The sequence below is a fragment of the Patagioenas fasciata genome, chromosome 3, assembly GCF_037038585.1.
Source record: "Patagioenas fasciata isolate bPatFas1 chromosome 3, bPatFas1.hap1, whole genome shotgun sequence".
Classification (NCBI taxonomy): domain Eukaryota; kingdom Metazoa; phylum Chordata; class Aves; order Columbiformes; family Columbidae; genus Patagioenas; species Patagioenas fasciata.
In genome coordinates this window covers 55,991,983-56,011,913 of record NC_092522.1, presented here as the reverse complement: position 1 = coordinate 56,011,913, position 19,931 = coordinate 55,991,983, and the positions used below count along the sequence as shown (strand labels likewise).

Below are 19,931 nucleotides of genomic sequence, written 5' to 3'. Positions count from 1 at the left end.
TATGCAAATATTGTTTCTAGGATAGTGGTGGTTTATTCACAGAATTACAGAATATTAGGGATTGGAAGAGACCTCAAAAGATCATCTAGTCCAATCCCCCTGCCGGAGCAGGAACACCTAGATGATGTTACACAGGAAGGTGTCCAGGTGGGTTTTGAATGTCTCCAGAGGAGACTCCACAACCTCCCTGGGCAGCCTGTTCCAGTGTTCTGTCACCCTCACTGAGAAGAAGTTTCTTCCCAAATTTAAGTGGAACCTTTTGTGTTCCAGTTTGAATCCATTACCCCTTGTCCTACTGTTGGTTGTCGCCTAGAAGAGCCTGGCTCCATCCTCGTGACACTTATGCTTTATATATTTGTAAACATTCCATAATAATAATTCATCTAACATTCAAATCTTTCAGATTCTGCAATGACTGCCTTCCTAAAGTTAATTCCGTTTACTTCTAATGAGAAATACCATCAAATACATTTATTTTTATTTGTAGAGTAAAACTATGCAGTATCAACATATATATATATACACATATATACATGTGGACGTGCATCCTTGAACAGTTGTTCTGACTATGTTTAAGGTGTACATGTTATCACGTTAAGAAAAAAGAAAAAAACCCAGAACTGATGACTTCAGCGTTTTGAATCAAAAATTGGAAAAGGAAATAAAGATTTTTCTACTTCTTCCATTTAAATGTGAGTATTTACAAGGCAGAGTAGTGTTACTTTGAGGCTAAATAATTGAAACAAAAGCAATCAAGATGTGGTTTGGGAAATTCTGAAGTCTAACCAAGTACTTGCAATATAAAATATGTGCTAGACACATGTAAGTCCATTTTGACCATTCCTGGAAGAGAGTATTTTCTGACCTGTTTTCGAATGCAAGCTCCTTCTTGGTTCCTCAGGCCCCTCGATCGGTTGGTCAGCAAGGAAAACTCGTGCCTGGTCCACAGCATTGAAAATGGTTTGTTCTTTGTCCTTCAGTTCACGCCTCAGTGCCTTTTGGGAAGGGAAAGAAGAATGTCATTTTTAACTTGATCCGCTGAACAACAGAGACTGTACAATTTTCCCTGTTTTCACCTCTCTGATCTGACCTGTCTGCTAAGTAACAGCCAACATATCATTCAGACTGCAACATAAAATGTAAATTTTACAAAACAGAAATGGTGAGAAATTATCTAAGTCTAGAAGGGTAATTTTTACAGAATCAGCTTGAGGAATTGAACACAAGATGATGATGGTAGGTTTTAAAATCACATGAATAGAAGCTGAAACTTCTACATTCAACTTCTAAAACAATAACAAAAATTACAGGGTTTATTGTCATTAACAGATTGCTAACACTTAGTTGGTTAGTGTGGACTATTTTTCCTTTTCATAGCTGGAATAATAGAAAGTTGCACATAGTGAAACTTCAGAAGATAATTTCATGACTGCTAAAAAGAATTGCAAAAATGCCTTACATTCCTTAGAAAATGTTACTTCTTATATATATCTCCTATTTATTAATATTTGTAAAACTCAGAAGACACGTAACCAGAAGTTTTGTGATAAGAATATATTTCAAAAAGCATCCTTCAATCAACGAAAAATATTTTATAGCTTATTCTTCAGACACAATCGAGCCTTATATAAAAAAAGAAAAATCAATTTTAAGATGTTTTCATGCTAATGAAAATGAATTTCAGGATTTTTTTTTTTCTCCAGCAATTATGAATTAAGTGTAATTACCCTTAAAAAAAAAAAAAGTGTTTATAAGCAGTCAGCTGTAGTGTCCCACCTAGAAGGAAACTGCTTTGCATGTTTTATTTGTATAACTTTCTCTCAGTAGAAACACAAAAGAAGATACTTTAAATGTTACTAAAATGCTATGCTTAAATTTTCCAAGATATTACTTAGCTCTAAGTACAAATTAAAGGCTGATTTTCCTGACACGAGCTGCTCAGAAAAGGCAGTTAGTGTTCACAACATTATATAACAAAATGAGTGATTTCAACTACAGAAAATAATGAAAACCAGTTACCATGAAACTCTCACAAATGCTACATTATCCTTCTCATCAGTAAGTCTTTTGATCCTACAAAACCAAAAGCCACCTACCTCTTGACTTCAGCTTAGAAGGCAAGATGTGTTTTTTTTTTCCCTTCTTCACCCCCATTTTATACCTTTATCCTCATCTTCCCAAATCCTTCCACTCTTTGTCACTCTACTTCTGCTCCAAATTAAATAAAACACCCCAAACCAACAAAAACTAATTACTGAAAATACACTAACTATTTAGGAACTTGCATTATATGGTCTTGTTTTCAGCAACTATAAGCTGACTTTATACAAAAAACTCTTCAGAGGAGTGTTATCTCTACCTGCTTTTGTAGAGCAGTAATAACAATAAAAAGAATAATCCCTATTCTTTATAGGATTCAATATATACTATGTTTAATAATAAGGAAAAAAAAAAAGAAAGGTAATTTAAAAACCAAGCCCTACTTTGTAAAAAAAAATAAAATAAATCCAGAACCTGTAACTCTTGTAAAAGCATCATTCCTCAATAGTCTCTTCAAGTCAGCACAGTATGTCTCAATATTTAAATTTCACATAACATTGGAATAAACTCTTTAAAATCATCCATATTTTACAAATCACAAAACCACTCTCTATGCAGAAATTGGTTTCAGGAAAGAAGGAAGACAGTAAGCCATTATCACAAATGTGCAATTAAGGTTCAAAAATTACCCATTTAAAAAGCTTTTGGTTAGCAGAGTCTGTGTGAATGCATCATTAGAATACAATAATAACTTTTAATTTCAAAGATTTTGTCAGAGGGGTGATTACTTTCCTGTAAAGTAGGAAATCTTCCTAGAATTACTTTTTTCTCTCCATGCAATTTCCCAAATATTTTTGAAGCATACAAGAGAAAGGTTATGACAGTTTTTGACCCTTGAAAGAAATTTCACCAGTTCGAAATAACCTAGAGGTGGATCTCTTTTGCTGTGCCTCCCCTATTTACCTTCACATAGTGTGTTCATCAATTTCTCCTGTTCAACCTCAATCGAATTTAACCTAAGAAACCTCGGATTTAATTCTCTGTTCCCCTCCACCTTTCCTGCCACTGAAGCTGTTCAAATTGAGGTTGACAAAACAAAGATTTTAACACTTGGGCCCATATAGCTCATCAACACTAAGTCATTTGCAGCATTCCTCATTAATAGATTTTACAAAGAAATCTTTTGGCATGAAAGAAACCTTGCACATGAAGTAATAACATTGAAATAATTTAGTAGTAATGAAGAGTATCTTGAGCACACCACAGACTTCTTACATTATGATTTATACATTTTTTCTTATGCCAATTTTTGGAACAGCCACTCAGACTTGCATAACTTTATTCCTTGTTTCTTAGCAGTACTTGATATATTTCCCTGTCTCTCTCTCTCTCGGCCAGTAAACAAGAACAGCAATCAGAGTACACGATGCAAGAATAACCAAATAGATCAATAATACCCTCTTGTCCTTCCAGGCAAGCCTCTCCACACCAGAACAAAAAAGAAACTTAGAAATGTAATCTCGACCTCAAATATCATCTGTCTTGAGTGGGCTGAAGAAAGATTTCATTGCGAAAATCACATCTACAAGACCACTACAGAGTAAAAATAAGTCATAAAAAGCCCAGCAAGGAGCATAAATGCTGCAATATTGAATTTGATTATTGTATTAAAAATTTGTATATAATAAGAAGCGCAATAACGTCCTTTTGTGTTTCATTTAGGTTTGCAAAAGATACCTCACCAGTGGCTACTCAGAATGGATACATCTCTTTCAGTAGGGAAGTGTATTGCTGTGTCACTTCGTTCTCTCTTGTTTGTCATAAAGAGCTAAAACAGTTAAAGCATTTGTACAGCTTTGAGCATAGCACAGGTTTTGTTAGAGGGAGATTTTTTTTCCTTGTAGCTAGCTATACTTTTCAGGGAGAAAGGAGCAAATTAATACTGGATTTTTGGTATAAATTAAACAAATAGTAAGTGAAGGTATGGCAAAAGACTGGACTGGAAAGACGTCTGAAAACTTGTTGAAACTGTACTAGTAAGATAAACACATGGATGCAAGTATTTCTTGAGTCTTGCTGGTAGGCAGATGTGAACACAAAATGGAAACGTGAATGCTGAACACATAAGGTAGCACAATTACTTTTTCCCCACATGATGCTGCTTCATATTTATAAAAGTACAATGATATTTTAAAGATATAAAGGGGCTGTATGCAACTTTGGCAGTAATTCGCAACAACATAGATCATACTACAACCTAAATTATACAGTTGCTGTATACTTTATGTAACAGGTTAAAATGAAGTTTCACCTCCCTCTGTAAGCTGACAGGTGATAGACTACTAAATTCAACACCTACAATTCCAACAGTTTTATTGCATTTGCAAATTAGGTCTTATTTCCTACATAAATCAGGACACGGATTTTTAAAGATTCCTGGAGAAAACAACACTAAGTTTAGACATTCTTGATTCTTACAATCAAGGGGAAAAAACCCTGGAAACCTAAAATCTGATGTGTTGATGCAGTGTCAACACAGTTTTCAGAGCTGACCTAAAATAATACTAGTCAAAGATAATTTTAAAAATCCTCCTTTGAGTTGAAAGAATTCTCCCACTGGTAGACAGACAGGCGTTCACAAAACTATACTCTTGAAGTATTCTCTTCAACATCACAGAAAGCAACAAGTATGAACAGCATCACAGTGTTCATTCTCTAGGTATGAGGGATATTCTTCGAGCTACTTGACTATGGCAGAGTAACCCAGGACCCACTAACAGAACCCTTCTCTCAAGGAAGAGAAAAAAGGACTGTTTGCTCCCTGATTTACAATCATTAGCAAATTGTTTACTCTCCATTTTGATTTGTTCCTCTTTCAGTAATTGTGAAACATATGTTTTCCTCATAACTTTGGAAATTATATAAAATTTATTCTGTTATACCAAGATAATCTAACCCATATGACCTCTGTTCTTTAGAGATGCTTATGGTTCCTAATATAACAACTAACTTCTTACAAGCTAACATTTTTTTTTAACTCTGTCTAAAATTATTGACAAGGAATTTGCCTAAATCAAGGTCTTTCAAAATTTCCTTTGGGAATGTTTTGTAGCTGAAGCATTCTCCCCTCTTGAAAAATTAGAAAGCTAGAAAAAGTTTTGCTACTCATGAATTTTTACACTGTTTAGCGTATCCTGTAAGCACCTATTTCCTTCAATTGCATCTTTAAATTATTTTTCAAGCATATTAGGTGGGCTTCCGAAATGACACACTTTTAGTTTATAGCCTCTCTTTTTCTCTTTTGAATTGTACAGGCTTGTGTAGAATAATTCAAGCAGCAGATCGGCTTAATAGTTCCAACAGATGAAGGCAAAGCTAATTTCAAAGAAAACACATTGGATGTTTCTTAAAAACAGAATATATTTAAATCAGATCTCATTATGCACTCTTTCAGGGAAGTAAAGACACATTATTGTAACTCATATCAGTTTATCACAATCTAGCTTTATGTGCCAATCAGCAGCTCCTGTAGCATTTAATTACTTAGTCATCTTTATTCTGCACCCGGTGCTTGAAAAACTCCTGTTACACTAAAAGGAAATGGAAAAAAAAATCATCCATTATATAATAGCATAAGGAGAATAAGCAGGTTGATTGAGAAAACTTGGAGAATGGAAAGAGGAATTGTTTATAAAGATCACACCAAGATCAAGGTTGTGACTGAGTCTCTGCCAGCTGCCGTCATCATTAAAGAGTCAACCAGAAAGAAAATAAGTGTAGCATGTTTAAAAGCTGCTCCTTCACCACAGACACTAATATAGCACATATACATCAAATTCCAGAACTGAGTATTTTTGTCTCTGGACACACCTCTATGTGAAAGGTTGTTTTATAATTTATCTACCCCAGCTGATATAGAATACATTAAAATAAAGAGCCATATTTAATTTGAGATGGTGCATCTGACCATGCATTTACCTTTTGTTGCTTCATACTTAGTCTATATGGCAAGGGAAATAATGAAGGAGAAAATCAGTGCCTAATAGTCAACCATGAACACAGAGATACAGAGACACACACGTAGCACATAAGACTTCAAAGATTAGACCCAGTATTTCATGTTCTGACAATCAGCAACAAACAGTGACGAAGACCAGAATAAGGAAAGGAAGGCAAACATCAGATGGGAATACAAACAAACAAACAAAAAGAACCCCCACAGCACACATCAGAATCAGCTATTTGCTTCCATAATAAATATATATTGAGCATTTCAGATTCATGTTTGTTTTGTTTGTTTGCTGTTTTAAACAGCAGGATCTAAATAGAAGCTTAAGTTTTGGAGGTGTATTCCATACCATGTGAAAAAGACTTCTCAAAAAGGATTAAAGACAAGCGAGTGGTGAAGGTTGCATTTTTCTAAATTGTCTCTCAGTTTAGCATTTATCACTTGCTGCTTCTTTTGCTGTACTGGCAACACAGAGGGTTCAAATACGGTGGCAACAAGTAGAATTCAACATGAGAGCAGACCTGGACTATGCATGTTGGTGATCTTTTACCAAGGGCTAATACGAGTTAGCTTACTTAAGACTTTCCCTTCGATTTATCAAAGTAGATACTTCAGGCCAGAAACAGAGGTATTTCTTCACTGAGACTATTTGTCCCTTGACAATTTTCCTTCCCACTCTGGTCTATGATGAGTGCATGTGCTCACTGAAAATATCACCCACCTCTGTGTAGGCATTAATAGATATTCATTACACGAAATAAGCATCTATAACTAATTATCAAAGTGCTTCACAGTAGCAGAGCCAAAGAGAGAGAGGATGAAAAGTATGCTTTACCTTCTACTGGTCAGTCTTACAGACATGAAATACAAAGCTGTTACTAACATTGTAAAAACTAATAAACTGACAATCTCAAACTGCATCTATGTATTTTAATTAAGAAAGGGTAACTGACTTCTTTCTGAACTTGTTAATGTAGCTCAAAAAAGGGGAGGTTATTTTATCCTGACTGCATTTTAAAATCAGAAAAAAAGATGTTTTGAAGCCTGTTGGTAAAGTTTTCACTTACAATAACCTTGCAGGGATTTTGAGGGAGCTTTTCTTGAACTAAAGAGTACAAGGATACACTTTTTCTTAAAAAATAAAAATTGTTTTCACACAGTTAATGATTTGCTAAGAAAAAACCTCTCTAATCTTTTCAGAAGGAATAACTGCTGCAAGTCCTGCATTCTCTAGAGACGGTACAGGATCTAAATCCAACTAGGGATGAAGGGAGACACTGCTTAATTGAGCAAAGGTTACAAAAAATGAGGCATAATGATGTTCATTAATACGTCTTACAGCACCAAAAATCTTATGTAACTGGACTTTGTATTTCCCAGCCAAATTAAATGAGACTGTATTATTTGTGTTTCTAGGTCAATGATAACCAAGGCTTGGTTGCCCTGAGTAGTTTGAGGGGCTCAACAGAGCATAGTGCTAGCCATTGGAATGCTTGAAGGTTGTTTGTTTGTTCATTTTGTAATATAATTTCGAACTATGCTGCGGGGGGCGGGGGGGGGGATGCGCAGGGAGGGAGGAAATACACTGTGCATCCCTGAGCTGTTGCTTCAAAACAACTTCATTATCTTCAAAACAGTTTTTCTAAAAATATATTATTATTGTTCTTTACATAGATGTAATCTGAAAAGACAGAGATCTGTGTGTATTAACACAAATTCCCCACTGAATAAACTACTGAAATCCTCAGAAAAATAGCTATTCTGGATTTCTCCCAAAAGGTTAGTGGAATCCCATTGTGATGGGTTTGCTACACACTTAGCATATATATACCCTGAACTTGCTTTGTTTGGTCTTGGTCCCTTCCTCAAGAAAGCCATTTTTTCAATCTTCAACTCTTACTTTGCATTTTGCTTTCCTTTCTAGGCTTAAGCTTTCTCTCTTATCAATGATGATATTGACCAGGACTGTTAAAGGTACAGCAATTTGTTTTTCTTTTGATTTTATGTGCTCCGAGTTTTTAATGAAAAAATAAAGAAATAAAAGTATCATATAAACAAAACAGGAAAAAAACCTGAAACAAAAAAAGAAACCACTTAACACCTGCTAGAATACAATACTTCTTTTCCTTATCCAGCCAGTTGCTAAGCTAACTGAGCACATTTTGATCTAAAGCCATTGTAGTATGACAACCAAAAAACGGCATGAGAATCATTAAATTTGATGGTTTGAATAGAACTGCACAAAAGAAGTAGATTAAAACAGAGTTGGCTTTACATTGCTATGCACGGGGGGGGGGGGGAACAACAACAAAACAAAACAAAAAAAAGGTAGTGTTTTTGTCGTGCTTTTAGCAAAAAATATCTGTTTAACATACCTAATCAGGATTTAATATAAGAATTCACGCAGGTTGCACCGTAGCGACAGCAATAATGCCTGAGTCAGAGAGCAGAGTCTGACAAGAAAACTCTTGAAGCTTTCCACTCTTCAGGTGATGGAAAAACATATTTTCTTTTACACAACAACAGTAATCATCCTGCTAGCAGTGGAACCAATTTTCAAATGCCAAACTGCTTGTAAATACACATTCAGTTTTACATCAAAGGATTACAACATGATTTTGGTGAAGGAAAATTAGTTGCGTCAATTTTTACTTCGGAAACATGACAACCATCCTGTATCAACAACCTTGAAAGACTTTTTTTTTTCCATCCCTACTCTACGTTAAGTCATGAGTAGGATTGCAGGGCAGAAAAAGAAATGAATATACAACTTCTGGCTTGGATTTTTCCTGGAGAAGATCACACCGTTCACACTAAAGGGATTAGCCAGCAAGTTGTGATGTTAACACATATGCTTCTGTTTGACAATTGCAGATGATCAAACCCTTCATTTTAGATCAGATCCAAATAACAGCACTTCAAAAGTGCAAAACCCTTGAATACTAGGACAAGGTTCAAAATCAGCTGGGGAAGAAAACACCATCTACATATCCATGCAGTCCACAGAAATGTTTTTGTGCATTTTTTTGTAAGACACAAACATACAACTATAAAATAGTTCACTGTGCCCCAGTGAATTATAAAACAGTAATATGGCCAATTAAGCCACTTAAGTCCTGCAGGTACCACTCTGCAAAAGAAATTTGAGGCCTGACAGGCTGCAAGTGCTCTGCATCACTGATGCAAGATCAGGTTATGTGGTACAGACGTGCTCCTTACTTCAGGAGGTGCATACCCAAGCACCAACCCAGAGATAAGGAAAACTGAACAGGAGTTTGAAACTTCCTGTCTTATTCTTGACTTGATCTCTGGTTCTAGAAATGCTACTAATGAGGTATATTCCCATGAGAACACAACAACTTAAAAATGAACTGTTTAACAAATACTGCATTTCCAGTCATTCCTTTCAGGCATTCAGATATTGCTTTATCATGGACTGATATCAGCAGACTAGAAAGATGATAGGTTGTGATGTAGCAATCACTTCACAATTATTTTGCAATTCATGGATTTTTACAGTTAGCTAAAAGGACAGAACCAGATCTAGAGCAAAATCAATTTATATCACCTCTCTCGCCTCAATCACTTGGGTGTGGAGTTTACTTTACTTTACTTTACTTGCACATGGAGTTTACTTTAATAAGGGCTTCTCCTTTACAGGTGACTAGATGGCAAATGTGATTTAAAAATGTGACATGAGATACAAAGGCTTTGAAAAGCTCAACCTTCCAATAACTATTAGACTTTTAACATGATTGCATGATCGAGAATCTCTAGACTACACTTAAAAAAACGAACAACAAAACACCACCACAAACCTAAAGCCAAACAAATGGAAATAGTTTATGCATGAAACCCCACTAGTCTCCTCAATCCTCCATCCTCAAAGCAGCCTCTTTTCAGTAAAATTTGTTGGCTTCCTTTGCTACCACATTTATTTTATTATTATGAAAATGCAACAGTAGCAACCTTGTACTATCTGTGAACTGCACTGAATATTTTTAATCAAAATGTTGTTTAAAAAAAAAAAAATTCACCCACCATAATGCTTTAGATTTGTATGCCAAACGAAATGAGAGACTTTCTGCCATTTTATGTAAAATATATTAAAATCATCATTGTATCAGTAGAAAGGATTTAATGTTGAATATTGCCAGCATATACGAACTGAAGGCATCTGCCTAAATAGAAGAAAACAAAAAAGATTTGATGGTATCTGTGGAACCAGCATGAAAATGAATCATCAGTAATTTTTAAGACAATTCTCCAGTCTTTAAATATGTGGAATTAGAACAAACTCCACTGTCTTTGCAAGTCTAGGAAAACAACACATCATGGATTTCCGTGAAGAACCCAGCTTCAAATTCTTGAAGACATAGTCTCTAAGTATTCTGCAATAATGTACGTCTCTCATCAACAGAAGATGTGAAGAGAGGCAATCCTCTCTACTTGCTTTATTTTGTTTTGCCTGTCCCCCCAGCCTCTGCTACCGGATCCTGTCAGAAACAAGACAACAGCTTATATGAAACTTCAGGACAAATCAGAGCTTTTATTTTAACATGTACAAGAACTGCTGTCCAGATAAAAGGGACTGACACTAAGAAATCAGCAAAGATGCAATTACATTTTGAATTGTCTGCCAAAAAAAACCCCAAACAACCCCATAGGAAAACATCACTGTACAATGCCAAATAAAGCATGAAATAGTTTCAAATGAATTTAAAGATATTATGCTCTAAAAAGATCAACCTTCAAGATGAGACAATATATCATAAAAATGAGGATCCTTCCACTTCAGATGAAACAGTTTTGTAGAGCTACCTACAGAAGTTACATTTCTTCTACAGTCTTCATCAAAGTTTTACCTCTTTTGAAGAGGCAAAGAAAACTTGTGTCCTCAATGCTAACTTCAATTAGCATCAAACTGTGAATCCGTGTAGTGCAAAGCATATAACAGTATAGTTTTGGACAAGTTTTACTATTCGGTTACATAAACCCCAACAAATAAGGTTATGGTGGAAACACTGTCACTGTCAAATTCACGTCTCTTCTTTACGGGTAGCAGCCAGTATAACTTCTGCTTTTTATATCAGAAAATACTAACAGAGAGGAATAAAGAACAAAATAAACGACATCATTGTTATTATGCATCCTAAACACACAATGCTCCCAGCCTGACACAAGACACACAAAACATCTGCTGCATATTAAATGGCTTATTACTTCATTTAGCAAAAGACTTCAAATATTCTATTAGCACTAGTAACCACATGTATCTGCAATTTCTTGCACTATTTCCCTGCACCATGTAATAGTAAGCATCTACGTCTTCAAGATCAGAGAGGAATGCCTTTTTCTTTGCTTGCCAAAATCAGGCTTGTGTTTGTTTAGCTGAGTTTACTGAGCACTGATGAACTGTCAGCTTTGACAGGCCATGAGATTCTTGCTTCAAATTGCAATGATAACACCATTAGCAAGCTGGGTGCTGCACTGCTGTTGTTAAGAGTAGTTTAATTCAGGTCACCTTCTGCTCATTTTGGGGGATTAAAATTTCTTCTGCATTTCTTCAAATCAACATCAATGGGACAAGTCTAACATGTTTGGCCTCATAAGCTACTTTACTAATAAATGGTACCTACCATATTACTGCAGAGGTGTTGAGAAAGATTTTTAGAAATGGCAGTTCAAACTCCAGACGCTCAAGAGCAACTTTATGCTGTGCAGCACTATGAATATTCATTCAAAATATGAAGACAGGGCACACTTTGTGAGCATGCCCATACGAGAAAGTTTTCCTGTAACATCAGCTTCCTTTAGTGCAAGCGTATGTACATCAGGGTCCTCACTAGTGAATTGCTATCATAAAAATATGGGTTGTATTACATGACATCACCTATGAATTATAAATAATCAGAAAAGTGAGATCACTGCAAAAAGTTTCAGAGGAGCATCTCCTGTCTGACAGTTGTGTAAGGGAAGAGATATTCTCCTCTGCAGGAGGAAGCAGAGGCAGCAGAGGCCAGCTGAATGCTAAAGCACCAAAATGTCAGAGACTCACTGCAATTTAAGACTGTCACTAGCGTTCCTGTTCTGGGGCTTGAGTTCAACTATGTATGTATGCGTGTACGCATACATGACAGAGCACTGCTGCTGGAAATCCTTTCAGAAGCAGAAATCCTGTCAGAGATAATTACTCCTCTTTCTCAGAAACAGTCACTTTGGTTTCTTTTCAGAAACAAATGGTCTAGGCAGACAACTGGGTAATTACCAAACAGTCAACAATCTGTCCTCTACTGATGGATTTTCCCTACACAGCACAACACCAGAGAGTCGGGGACAGGAAGCAGAAGAGCAGCTACAACAACTCAGAACAAAGGTTCTGTGTCACCAGGATCAGCTGCAAAAGTCATGTCAATCAAATGATGCTCAAAGTAGGGAAAAAAAGTCTCGAAATTATCATCCAAAACTCAACCTAGAAAGTTTCCCCCTGTCGAACTACAATTCCTTATTATGCTTGCACCATGATCTATCTCATGGTTTGTGTTACATGCTTCCTTCTCCCTAATTCCCTAGCCATTTCTCTCTTGGTTTATATCACCTCATCCCTTTTTGCACTCCAGTTTTCTCCTATAGCTTCCTGTTTTCAAAACTATTTAAACTGACAGATTTTGTAAAGCTTATACCACATTGTTGGTTACAGTGATATGACAGATCATATTTGATATCTAGTTTTGGTCACTTCTCCAAAATTTTGTTTCTGAATCACTTGAGAGTATTTCCAGCATCTGGCCAGTAGGCAAAAGTTACTGTAAAACCCCACTGCTAAAAAAAACCAAACCAAAACAACAAACAAACAACAAACAAGTGAAAAAGCAGTGTTTGAGATAGGAAACATTCTAATCCAGATTGTCAAGGCATATTTGGGAGATACATGAGGAAGGAGTACCTTCAGGGTAATAAGACTGTTTCCCTCTGATTATTCTCCTCCTTCAGCTGTTTCTAGTTGCCATCTAAACTCACAGGAATAGAAAAAAATAGAATTTGACACCTGTGCTCTGTCCATAGAAGGCAATGGCATTAAAAAATAGGGGGGGAAAACAAAGGTCTCAGCTGTAATATGTCATATATTCTGTGTCACAGCAGCAATGCAGCAGGTACCACAACATACTAGTGGTGTGTTTGTTTTGAGTTTTTTTTGGTGGGTTGTAGGGGTGTATGTGTGTGTTAAGTAGCAAAGGACTTCTCCTCATATTGAATCATACTGAAAAGAAACAACAAACACAACTTCAGCTGGGAGTTTTAGTCCTTTCTCAAACAGAGAACATTGAGACTTGTCACAACATGCCATAGTCTGAATTGCTTTATTAGTTCCATTTCTGTCTCCGCAAACTGAACTTCTTCAACACAAGAGCCTCACTAGGTCTTTTAAATAGGTCATCTAAAAATGTCCCATAAAACCATCAGAAAGCCCAGCTGGACATTTGAACTAGACTAAGCAGTTAAGCAAAAAAATACATCTGTTTTTAGTCAACCCTACCCACAAGAAACTAGGATTAAAGCATTGGTAGGCAATTCAGTACACAAATATTAAGAAAAGCATTGGGTAAACCTGCTCAAAAATTGACATTGTTTTGCAGATTGTGTTAAATAATCCAGTTACAGGATCATGCCCTTCTACTATACAATTGAGTTCATTATTTGATTTTAACCTAATGTGATTTTTTTTCAGTAGAAAATAATCAGAATTAAAATAATCCAGGGAAAGTTTTTCAAAATATCCATGAACACTAAAGAGGAATCTTTGCTTTATTTTTCCCCATCATAATTTCTTATAATAACTGTTCATATAAACCATATTCCTTGATTTAAAAAAACCTATAAAAAAGATTGTTAATTTGGAAATTAAAAAAAGGCCCTACCTTATTGCAAATGTTGTCATAACCATTTCCTTGAAGGACTATAAGTGGCTTTCCATTTATGAGAAAGAAGTAATTCACTATTACTGACACTAATTTGGGGTCAATCAGTGAATGAGACTAGTACTTAAAAGCATGATTCCATGAAGCAAGGCGTATTAATTTTAACTCAGTTCCACAAATACTTTCCCACTGAAGGTCGACACATAAGACAGATCCCAAGACTTACTAATTATGTTCACTTCATTTCCTTTCTCTGCTTTGCTTCTTTCGTTTCTCCAGTAGGAAAAGCTCCACGCTCTGCCCCCTCCCACCCCGAATCTCTTCAGGCAAAGAAGTGGAATAATTTTATGTATAGTAAAACCAGTGTAGATTAAACAGGATTCCTTTTTCTTCAGAAACTAAGAATTTGGAACCCTAGACAATTTCTCATCAGAAAGCAAGCAAATGCATAACATTAAATTGTTATTTTTAGTCCTCAATACTTAGAAAAAAGCTGTATTCCATGGCAAATTTACCTAGTAAAGGTATGGAGAGAAATAGAAGCAACAAGTGAAATGCTGAAGGTATAATATGAACAGTAACACTGACAACCAACACAGGGAATGTCCTAGAATTGGTTTTAGTGACTGGATGCCATTAGAGGTAACAAAGAATATTCTGACATGCCTACAACAATATTTCCTAGAAATACAAATATCAACTTAAAGCCACTAAAAAAAGGGTGAAAACATGCAAATACAGTGCAGCAAGACACCTGTACACTGGTTCTTTACCCTGGAAACCTTTAATGAAAAGTATACACCATAAATTCAGATTTTAAAAACAATAAATGAATTTCACTTATTCATTAGTTCATTTATATTGTATTTAGTAATGGGGTGCTCTAGCTTCAGTGTTTCTAACTCAGGAAAGAATTCACTGATTTCTTAGTAATTTCTTGACATTCATCTACAAGTACAATGAAAAAGTGGTAAGCACGTTTATTTGCTAGCTTCTTAGACCACACACATCATCTTAGGACCCAAAGGTTTTCCAGGATGGCATTAAGCAATGTGATTCACATCTGCCCTGTGTTTGTTCTTTCATTTTCTCTCCAATAAGAAAAGTACCTTTGTTTTTACATACCACGGGGGTTGGTTTGTTTGTTTTACATTCTGTGCTGTGTTTACTACCAGCCATTCTTTCATGTAAGTCTACTCCATAATTTTACATCCAGTGTTACAAGAAATAACTTCTTCCTCCTCTTCCAGTACTGCTGCATCACCACCATGACAAGCATAAGTAGGATGATTTGGGAGAAAAAAGGGCTTAGGTAACTGCCACTAAGCAACTACACTCATCAGACTAAGAATCTCTTAGCAGCCAAAAATGTCAGAAGGCATTATCAGAATGCTCGTATAGAAGAGCACAAGGTCATCAAAAAATCATCCCAAATTAGGCTGATCTATTGAAAATGAGTAATTTCAACCAAGCATGACTGCCTTGCATCTTCAGTCTCCTTGGCGCATTTCTCTCTGCCCACACACTTCATCTTCTCTCTGCTCAGCTCTGGCCACTCCATCTGAGCTGTGAGCTACCTTTGAGCATCACAAACACAGCATCACAGAGAAAAGTGCTGATTGCTTGCACAACACTGGTGTTGGAGAAGATGCATACAGACATCAAGCATCACTGTGTAATTAATTGATCTTCGCAGAATGCCAACACAAAACTAAGTGTTGTATATCAGAGATACAATTTTCAAGGAACCTTTCATCACAGTACCTTCATTGCACATCACTAGGCACCAATGCTTACACAGTTTAGGAATTTTCTTTAATAAGCAGGGTTGGGCTTTGATATTTATTATTGCAAATAGTAGTTCATCTTTTAGCTTAGTTTCTCAGTGTAGCCCTTTGACGTGGAAGATCAGATATAAATTAGGTATGCACAACTCTACAAGCATCTTATTGGCTAGCTTATGTTTGTGTATGTCCAACACTGATCATCTGGTCATTACCAACATAATGGTTTCATTTAACGTACACATAATATGAAGGATGCAAACTGAGTTAACCGGAAAATCAAAGTGCCACAACAGCTTTGTTGCAGTGACAACAGCAGCCTGATCATAAGTGTGTGTACTCTTCCCCCAAACATCCTTCATACTTTGAATGACTGTCAAATTCAAAGAATAAAAATATCTGTTCTGCATTTCCTTTACTTCCTCATTCTTCAGAGAACAAGCCAAACAACACATCCATAAGACAGAATGGGTGATAATCATTGTAGCTTTTCAATTTTGCAGATTCATCTATTTAATGTCTATCTTGTAAACATTAAAGAGGTGCTTATCCTAAAACAGTTCAGGAAATAAAACAAAACTGTTATGCTACATCTATAAAGGTGGTACTAAAATGAGGAATTATGAAGGACCAATGTCATAAAGGATGTTTCTGAGTTAGGGATGCAAAAAAATCCTAGTACTTGTCTAAATCTAGGCTTAAGTACTTTCAAATGCCTCATTCCTAGCTTTTCACAACTGGGAGCATACCTAACTCAGATGTGAGAGCACTAAGTTTCAAATGCTGTACAGGATTCATCCTCCTCCTCCTCATACCCAAAACATGAACTCAACAGAGAATATCTAGATAGATAAAAGTAATGCTGTGTGAAAGTGCCCAAGTTTGTGTACGTTGCAAGAGCATTATAACTGCTGTCAGCTAGATCTCTACAAAGGCTAATTTCTCTTACTCAAAAACTCATTTGTTACTAGCAGAGGTATCTCTGCTGCACTGCTGGATAGACATGACTTGTTATGTATGAAACGGAAAGTGAAAATAGTTTGATCACAAGAAACTCACAGAAAATGAAAAACTAATAAAGACAGGCTTCTTAAACACTCCTCAACAAGAACAAAAAAATCAACTTCCGCTGTTCCCCCTTCAGTCTGGATTCAGTACCTCTTGACTTTTTAAAACCTCAGCAGTACGGAGCTTTACAGATTTGCCTTGCCACTGCAAGTCAGACAGATTTTCAGTGCTTCCTATGCCTTCTCCTTCCCAGGGGAAGAAGCCTGCCACATGGGGTCGGTGTGCAGGCACTGATCATGCTTTACATGAAACTACTGTATCAGGCTGTGTATAACTCTGCAACTTCTAGAAACCCTCGAAGGTCTCACACGCCAAATCCAACATTTGCACCTTTCAACTCAATCCACAAGAGAGTGCCAAGAACCAAAGATGTTTGTGGATGTGGGCAAGTCCCTCACACAGAGAGGGCAAGGGCATGATGCCTGTTGGCCAAAGGTGAAGAGAAGTATTCAGATATTTGCCATATGGAGAAGCTGCACTTGAGGTTTCTAAAGTGCAGGTTAAGTGGTGCTAACTCACAGACAGCTGTCAAACTTCCGAGAGACACCAGGGATTCAACTATAGGAAAACATGCCAAAATATGCACACACACACAAAAAAAAGATTACATATTTTCCCGCCTGGAATTCCAGCAGGAGAAAAAGCACATTGTTCAACTAAACCAATCGGGACCCAAACACCCATTTAAGTTCATTTAGCAATAATATTATGAACATACTAATTATTCTGAGAGCAGAGATCCATATAAGGATTTTTATCACTACATGCAACTATTCTTAGATTTTTTATTTTTTTCCCTCTTCCTTCAGTTTTTATTCATTCCAGACTTGGTTATAATTTGTAAACACAGGCTTATATTTACAAACAACAAGTGCGCAGTTTCAACACATTCCAGTTTGTGCCACTCAAGTAAGACTTTGTGGGAAAAAGAAAAAAAATCCTGCGTGCTTCTGCAATTTCCCCTCTACCTACATATGTAGCACATGGAGTAGCCTCCTTCAGTTTTCTTTTTCTTCCAACAGCACAAAAGAGCATCACCAGGATTTACAATATCAAAGAAAACAAACGAACAAACAAAAATTAAAATAGTATTTTCTGTCAACTTCACAAGAGCAGATCAGCCCCAGGCACTTCTAACAAGTAACCAAACAGTGCTTCTGTCAGCTACATTTTTTTGTCTCAGTCTTTAAATCATTAATAATTTGGAGCTAAACTCTGTTGAAAGCATGACAGACTTATATTTTAAAATATTGAAACAGAACTCGCCAATCCTTATGATGAATATACATCTCCTTTTCCTGTGTATTTAATTAGAAAAATATGTAGATTTCTCCATTTCTTATAGTTTTCTCTATAAGAAAGCTAAGTACATGCCTGTTTTAATCGTTCAAGCCTAGAAATTTTCGAAAACCTCACGATTAAAAGAAATATATATCATCCTAAGTTCTCATTCATTTTCATACATACTAAAAAGGTGCCAGGATTACTAAACATCTAGCTCTAGAAGTCTAATAAATTTAGAAAATGCTACTTCTCAGACACAACATTTAGGTTACAATTGTTCAGTAACATTCAGTAACAGTTTTTACTCCAAGTTTAGAAGCTTCTGAGTCACTACTGCAGCAGGGAAAGAAAAAAAAAAAAAAAGAAAAAAAGGTTAATCACAGTCTACTTTTTCGTCAGAGCCTGGAGACTTGTTTCTATATCAGGCAATGAGGCTCCTGAAAGTGTCCATATCTAGCATGACAGCACAAGCTGCCCACAGCGCTGATGTTGGAGTGAAGCACAGCACAGGGTCTCTCTGCTCCAAAACTCTAGATGGAAAATCATGGGCAGAGAATGCACATGGCACAACAGGCAAATACCACCGATAATTACCTAAAAATGACACCCTACTCCTCCCTTGCATTTACTTGATGATAAAAAATATTTTCAGTGTCTTGCCTCTCTTCTTTCAGAGCATGAAAATGTTATAATTTTTAGCATTTCCTTTAGTTAGAGGGTTTCTTCCCTGGCTTGAATCTGATCCCTTTAAGGTAGTGAATGCTTACACAAACTTGTGGCCTATCTCCTCTGAGGCAGGTTAATAACTGGAAAAGGAAATAGAACAGCAAAAGAGAGAATGTACAAATTGCTATTACTTAAAAAAAAACCCCTCTAATACTTCATATCAGGTTGATTCCAAGGCGAATGAATATGGAGTGTATAAAAACCTACAGCAAGGGAGGGTAAAAAAAGATTTTTAGAAGATGACCTGAGGTACATATTTAACTGAAGAATTATGTATTTGCTCCAGTAATTCCTTTAAAATTATCTCATTTTCTATTCTCTCTGTTACTGCTAATTCTAAATTCTAGCTGACCTGTTTCACTGACTTAATGAAAACTATACTGTTAAAAGTAATGATTTTATTTAATCGCTGAAGTCTCTGTTGGTACTGAAAATTTTCACTTACGCCCAAGTGAATCACACATTTATATCATTATGCATTTTTTAATGACTCTTTATAAAATCATAGGCATAGTCTTTCCATTAATCAAGATATTTTACTTTACATTTTAGAAATTCTCCAAGCATGTAAACTGCAAACCAGCTGCTTTAAGGGAGAGGAAAGCTTCTGTGTTTTATTTTATCTATTGCATTACCTATATTAGGATTTTTTGACTAAAAAATGCTTAGTAATATAGAAGGAATGTATGAAACTCACTGCAACTTCAAACAAAAGTGAGAACAAATGTATCAGAACATTTACTTAATGGTTTCTGGCTTTAGTTTACTACTCTCTCTAAAGCTTATAAACACTTGTTTGAAAAAACAAAATTGTCAGTTATGAAACTAACTGGGAAGTATCATTTGTTTATTGTTATATCACCAAACATTGGCATTCTCCATTTACATAGTCATTTAACAAGAAATGTCTAAAAGATGAAAATCATACTGTGAAATAAATAAATGACTAGCATCAGCAGCTATTAACTTCTTGGAGAAGAGCTTCAAAATGTTCTCTGTCCCTACTGGCTCTGCCTGTTCACATAACTAACAGCCCACAGAGGTCAGGAGCTCAGCAGAACTGTGCGGCTTCCTCTGTGCCCCTCAAGTCTGTGCTGTAGA

The 19,931-nt window shown here is 36.0% G+C and overlaps 1 protein-coding gene across 5 annotated transcripts in view; it reads right to left on the bottom strand.

Moving 5' to 3' along the window:
* Positions 1-19,931, bottom strand: part of UTRN (utrophin) — a 370,439-nt gene that overhangs the window by 89,519 nt on the left and 260,989 nt on the right. For all 5 annotated transcript variants that reach the window (XM_065835372.2, XM_065835371.2, XM_065835373.2 and 2 more), the window contains one exon: positions 866-995. In XM_065835372.2, the coding sequence (XP_065691444.2) occupies positions 866-995 (130 nt within the window). The remainder of the gene's footprint in view (positions 1-865; positions 996-19,931) is intronic.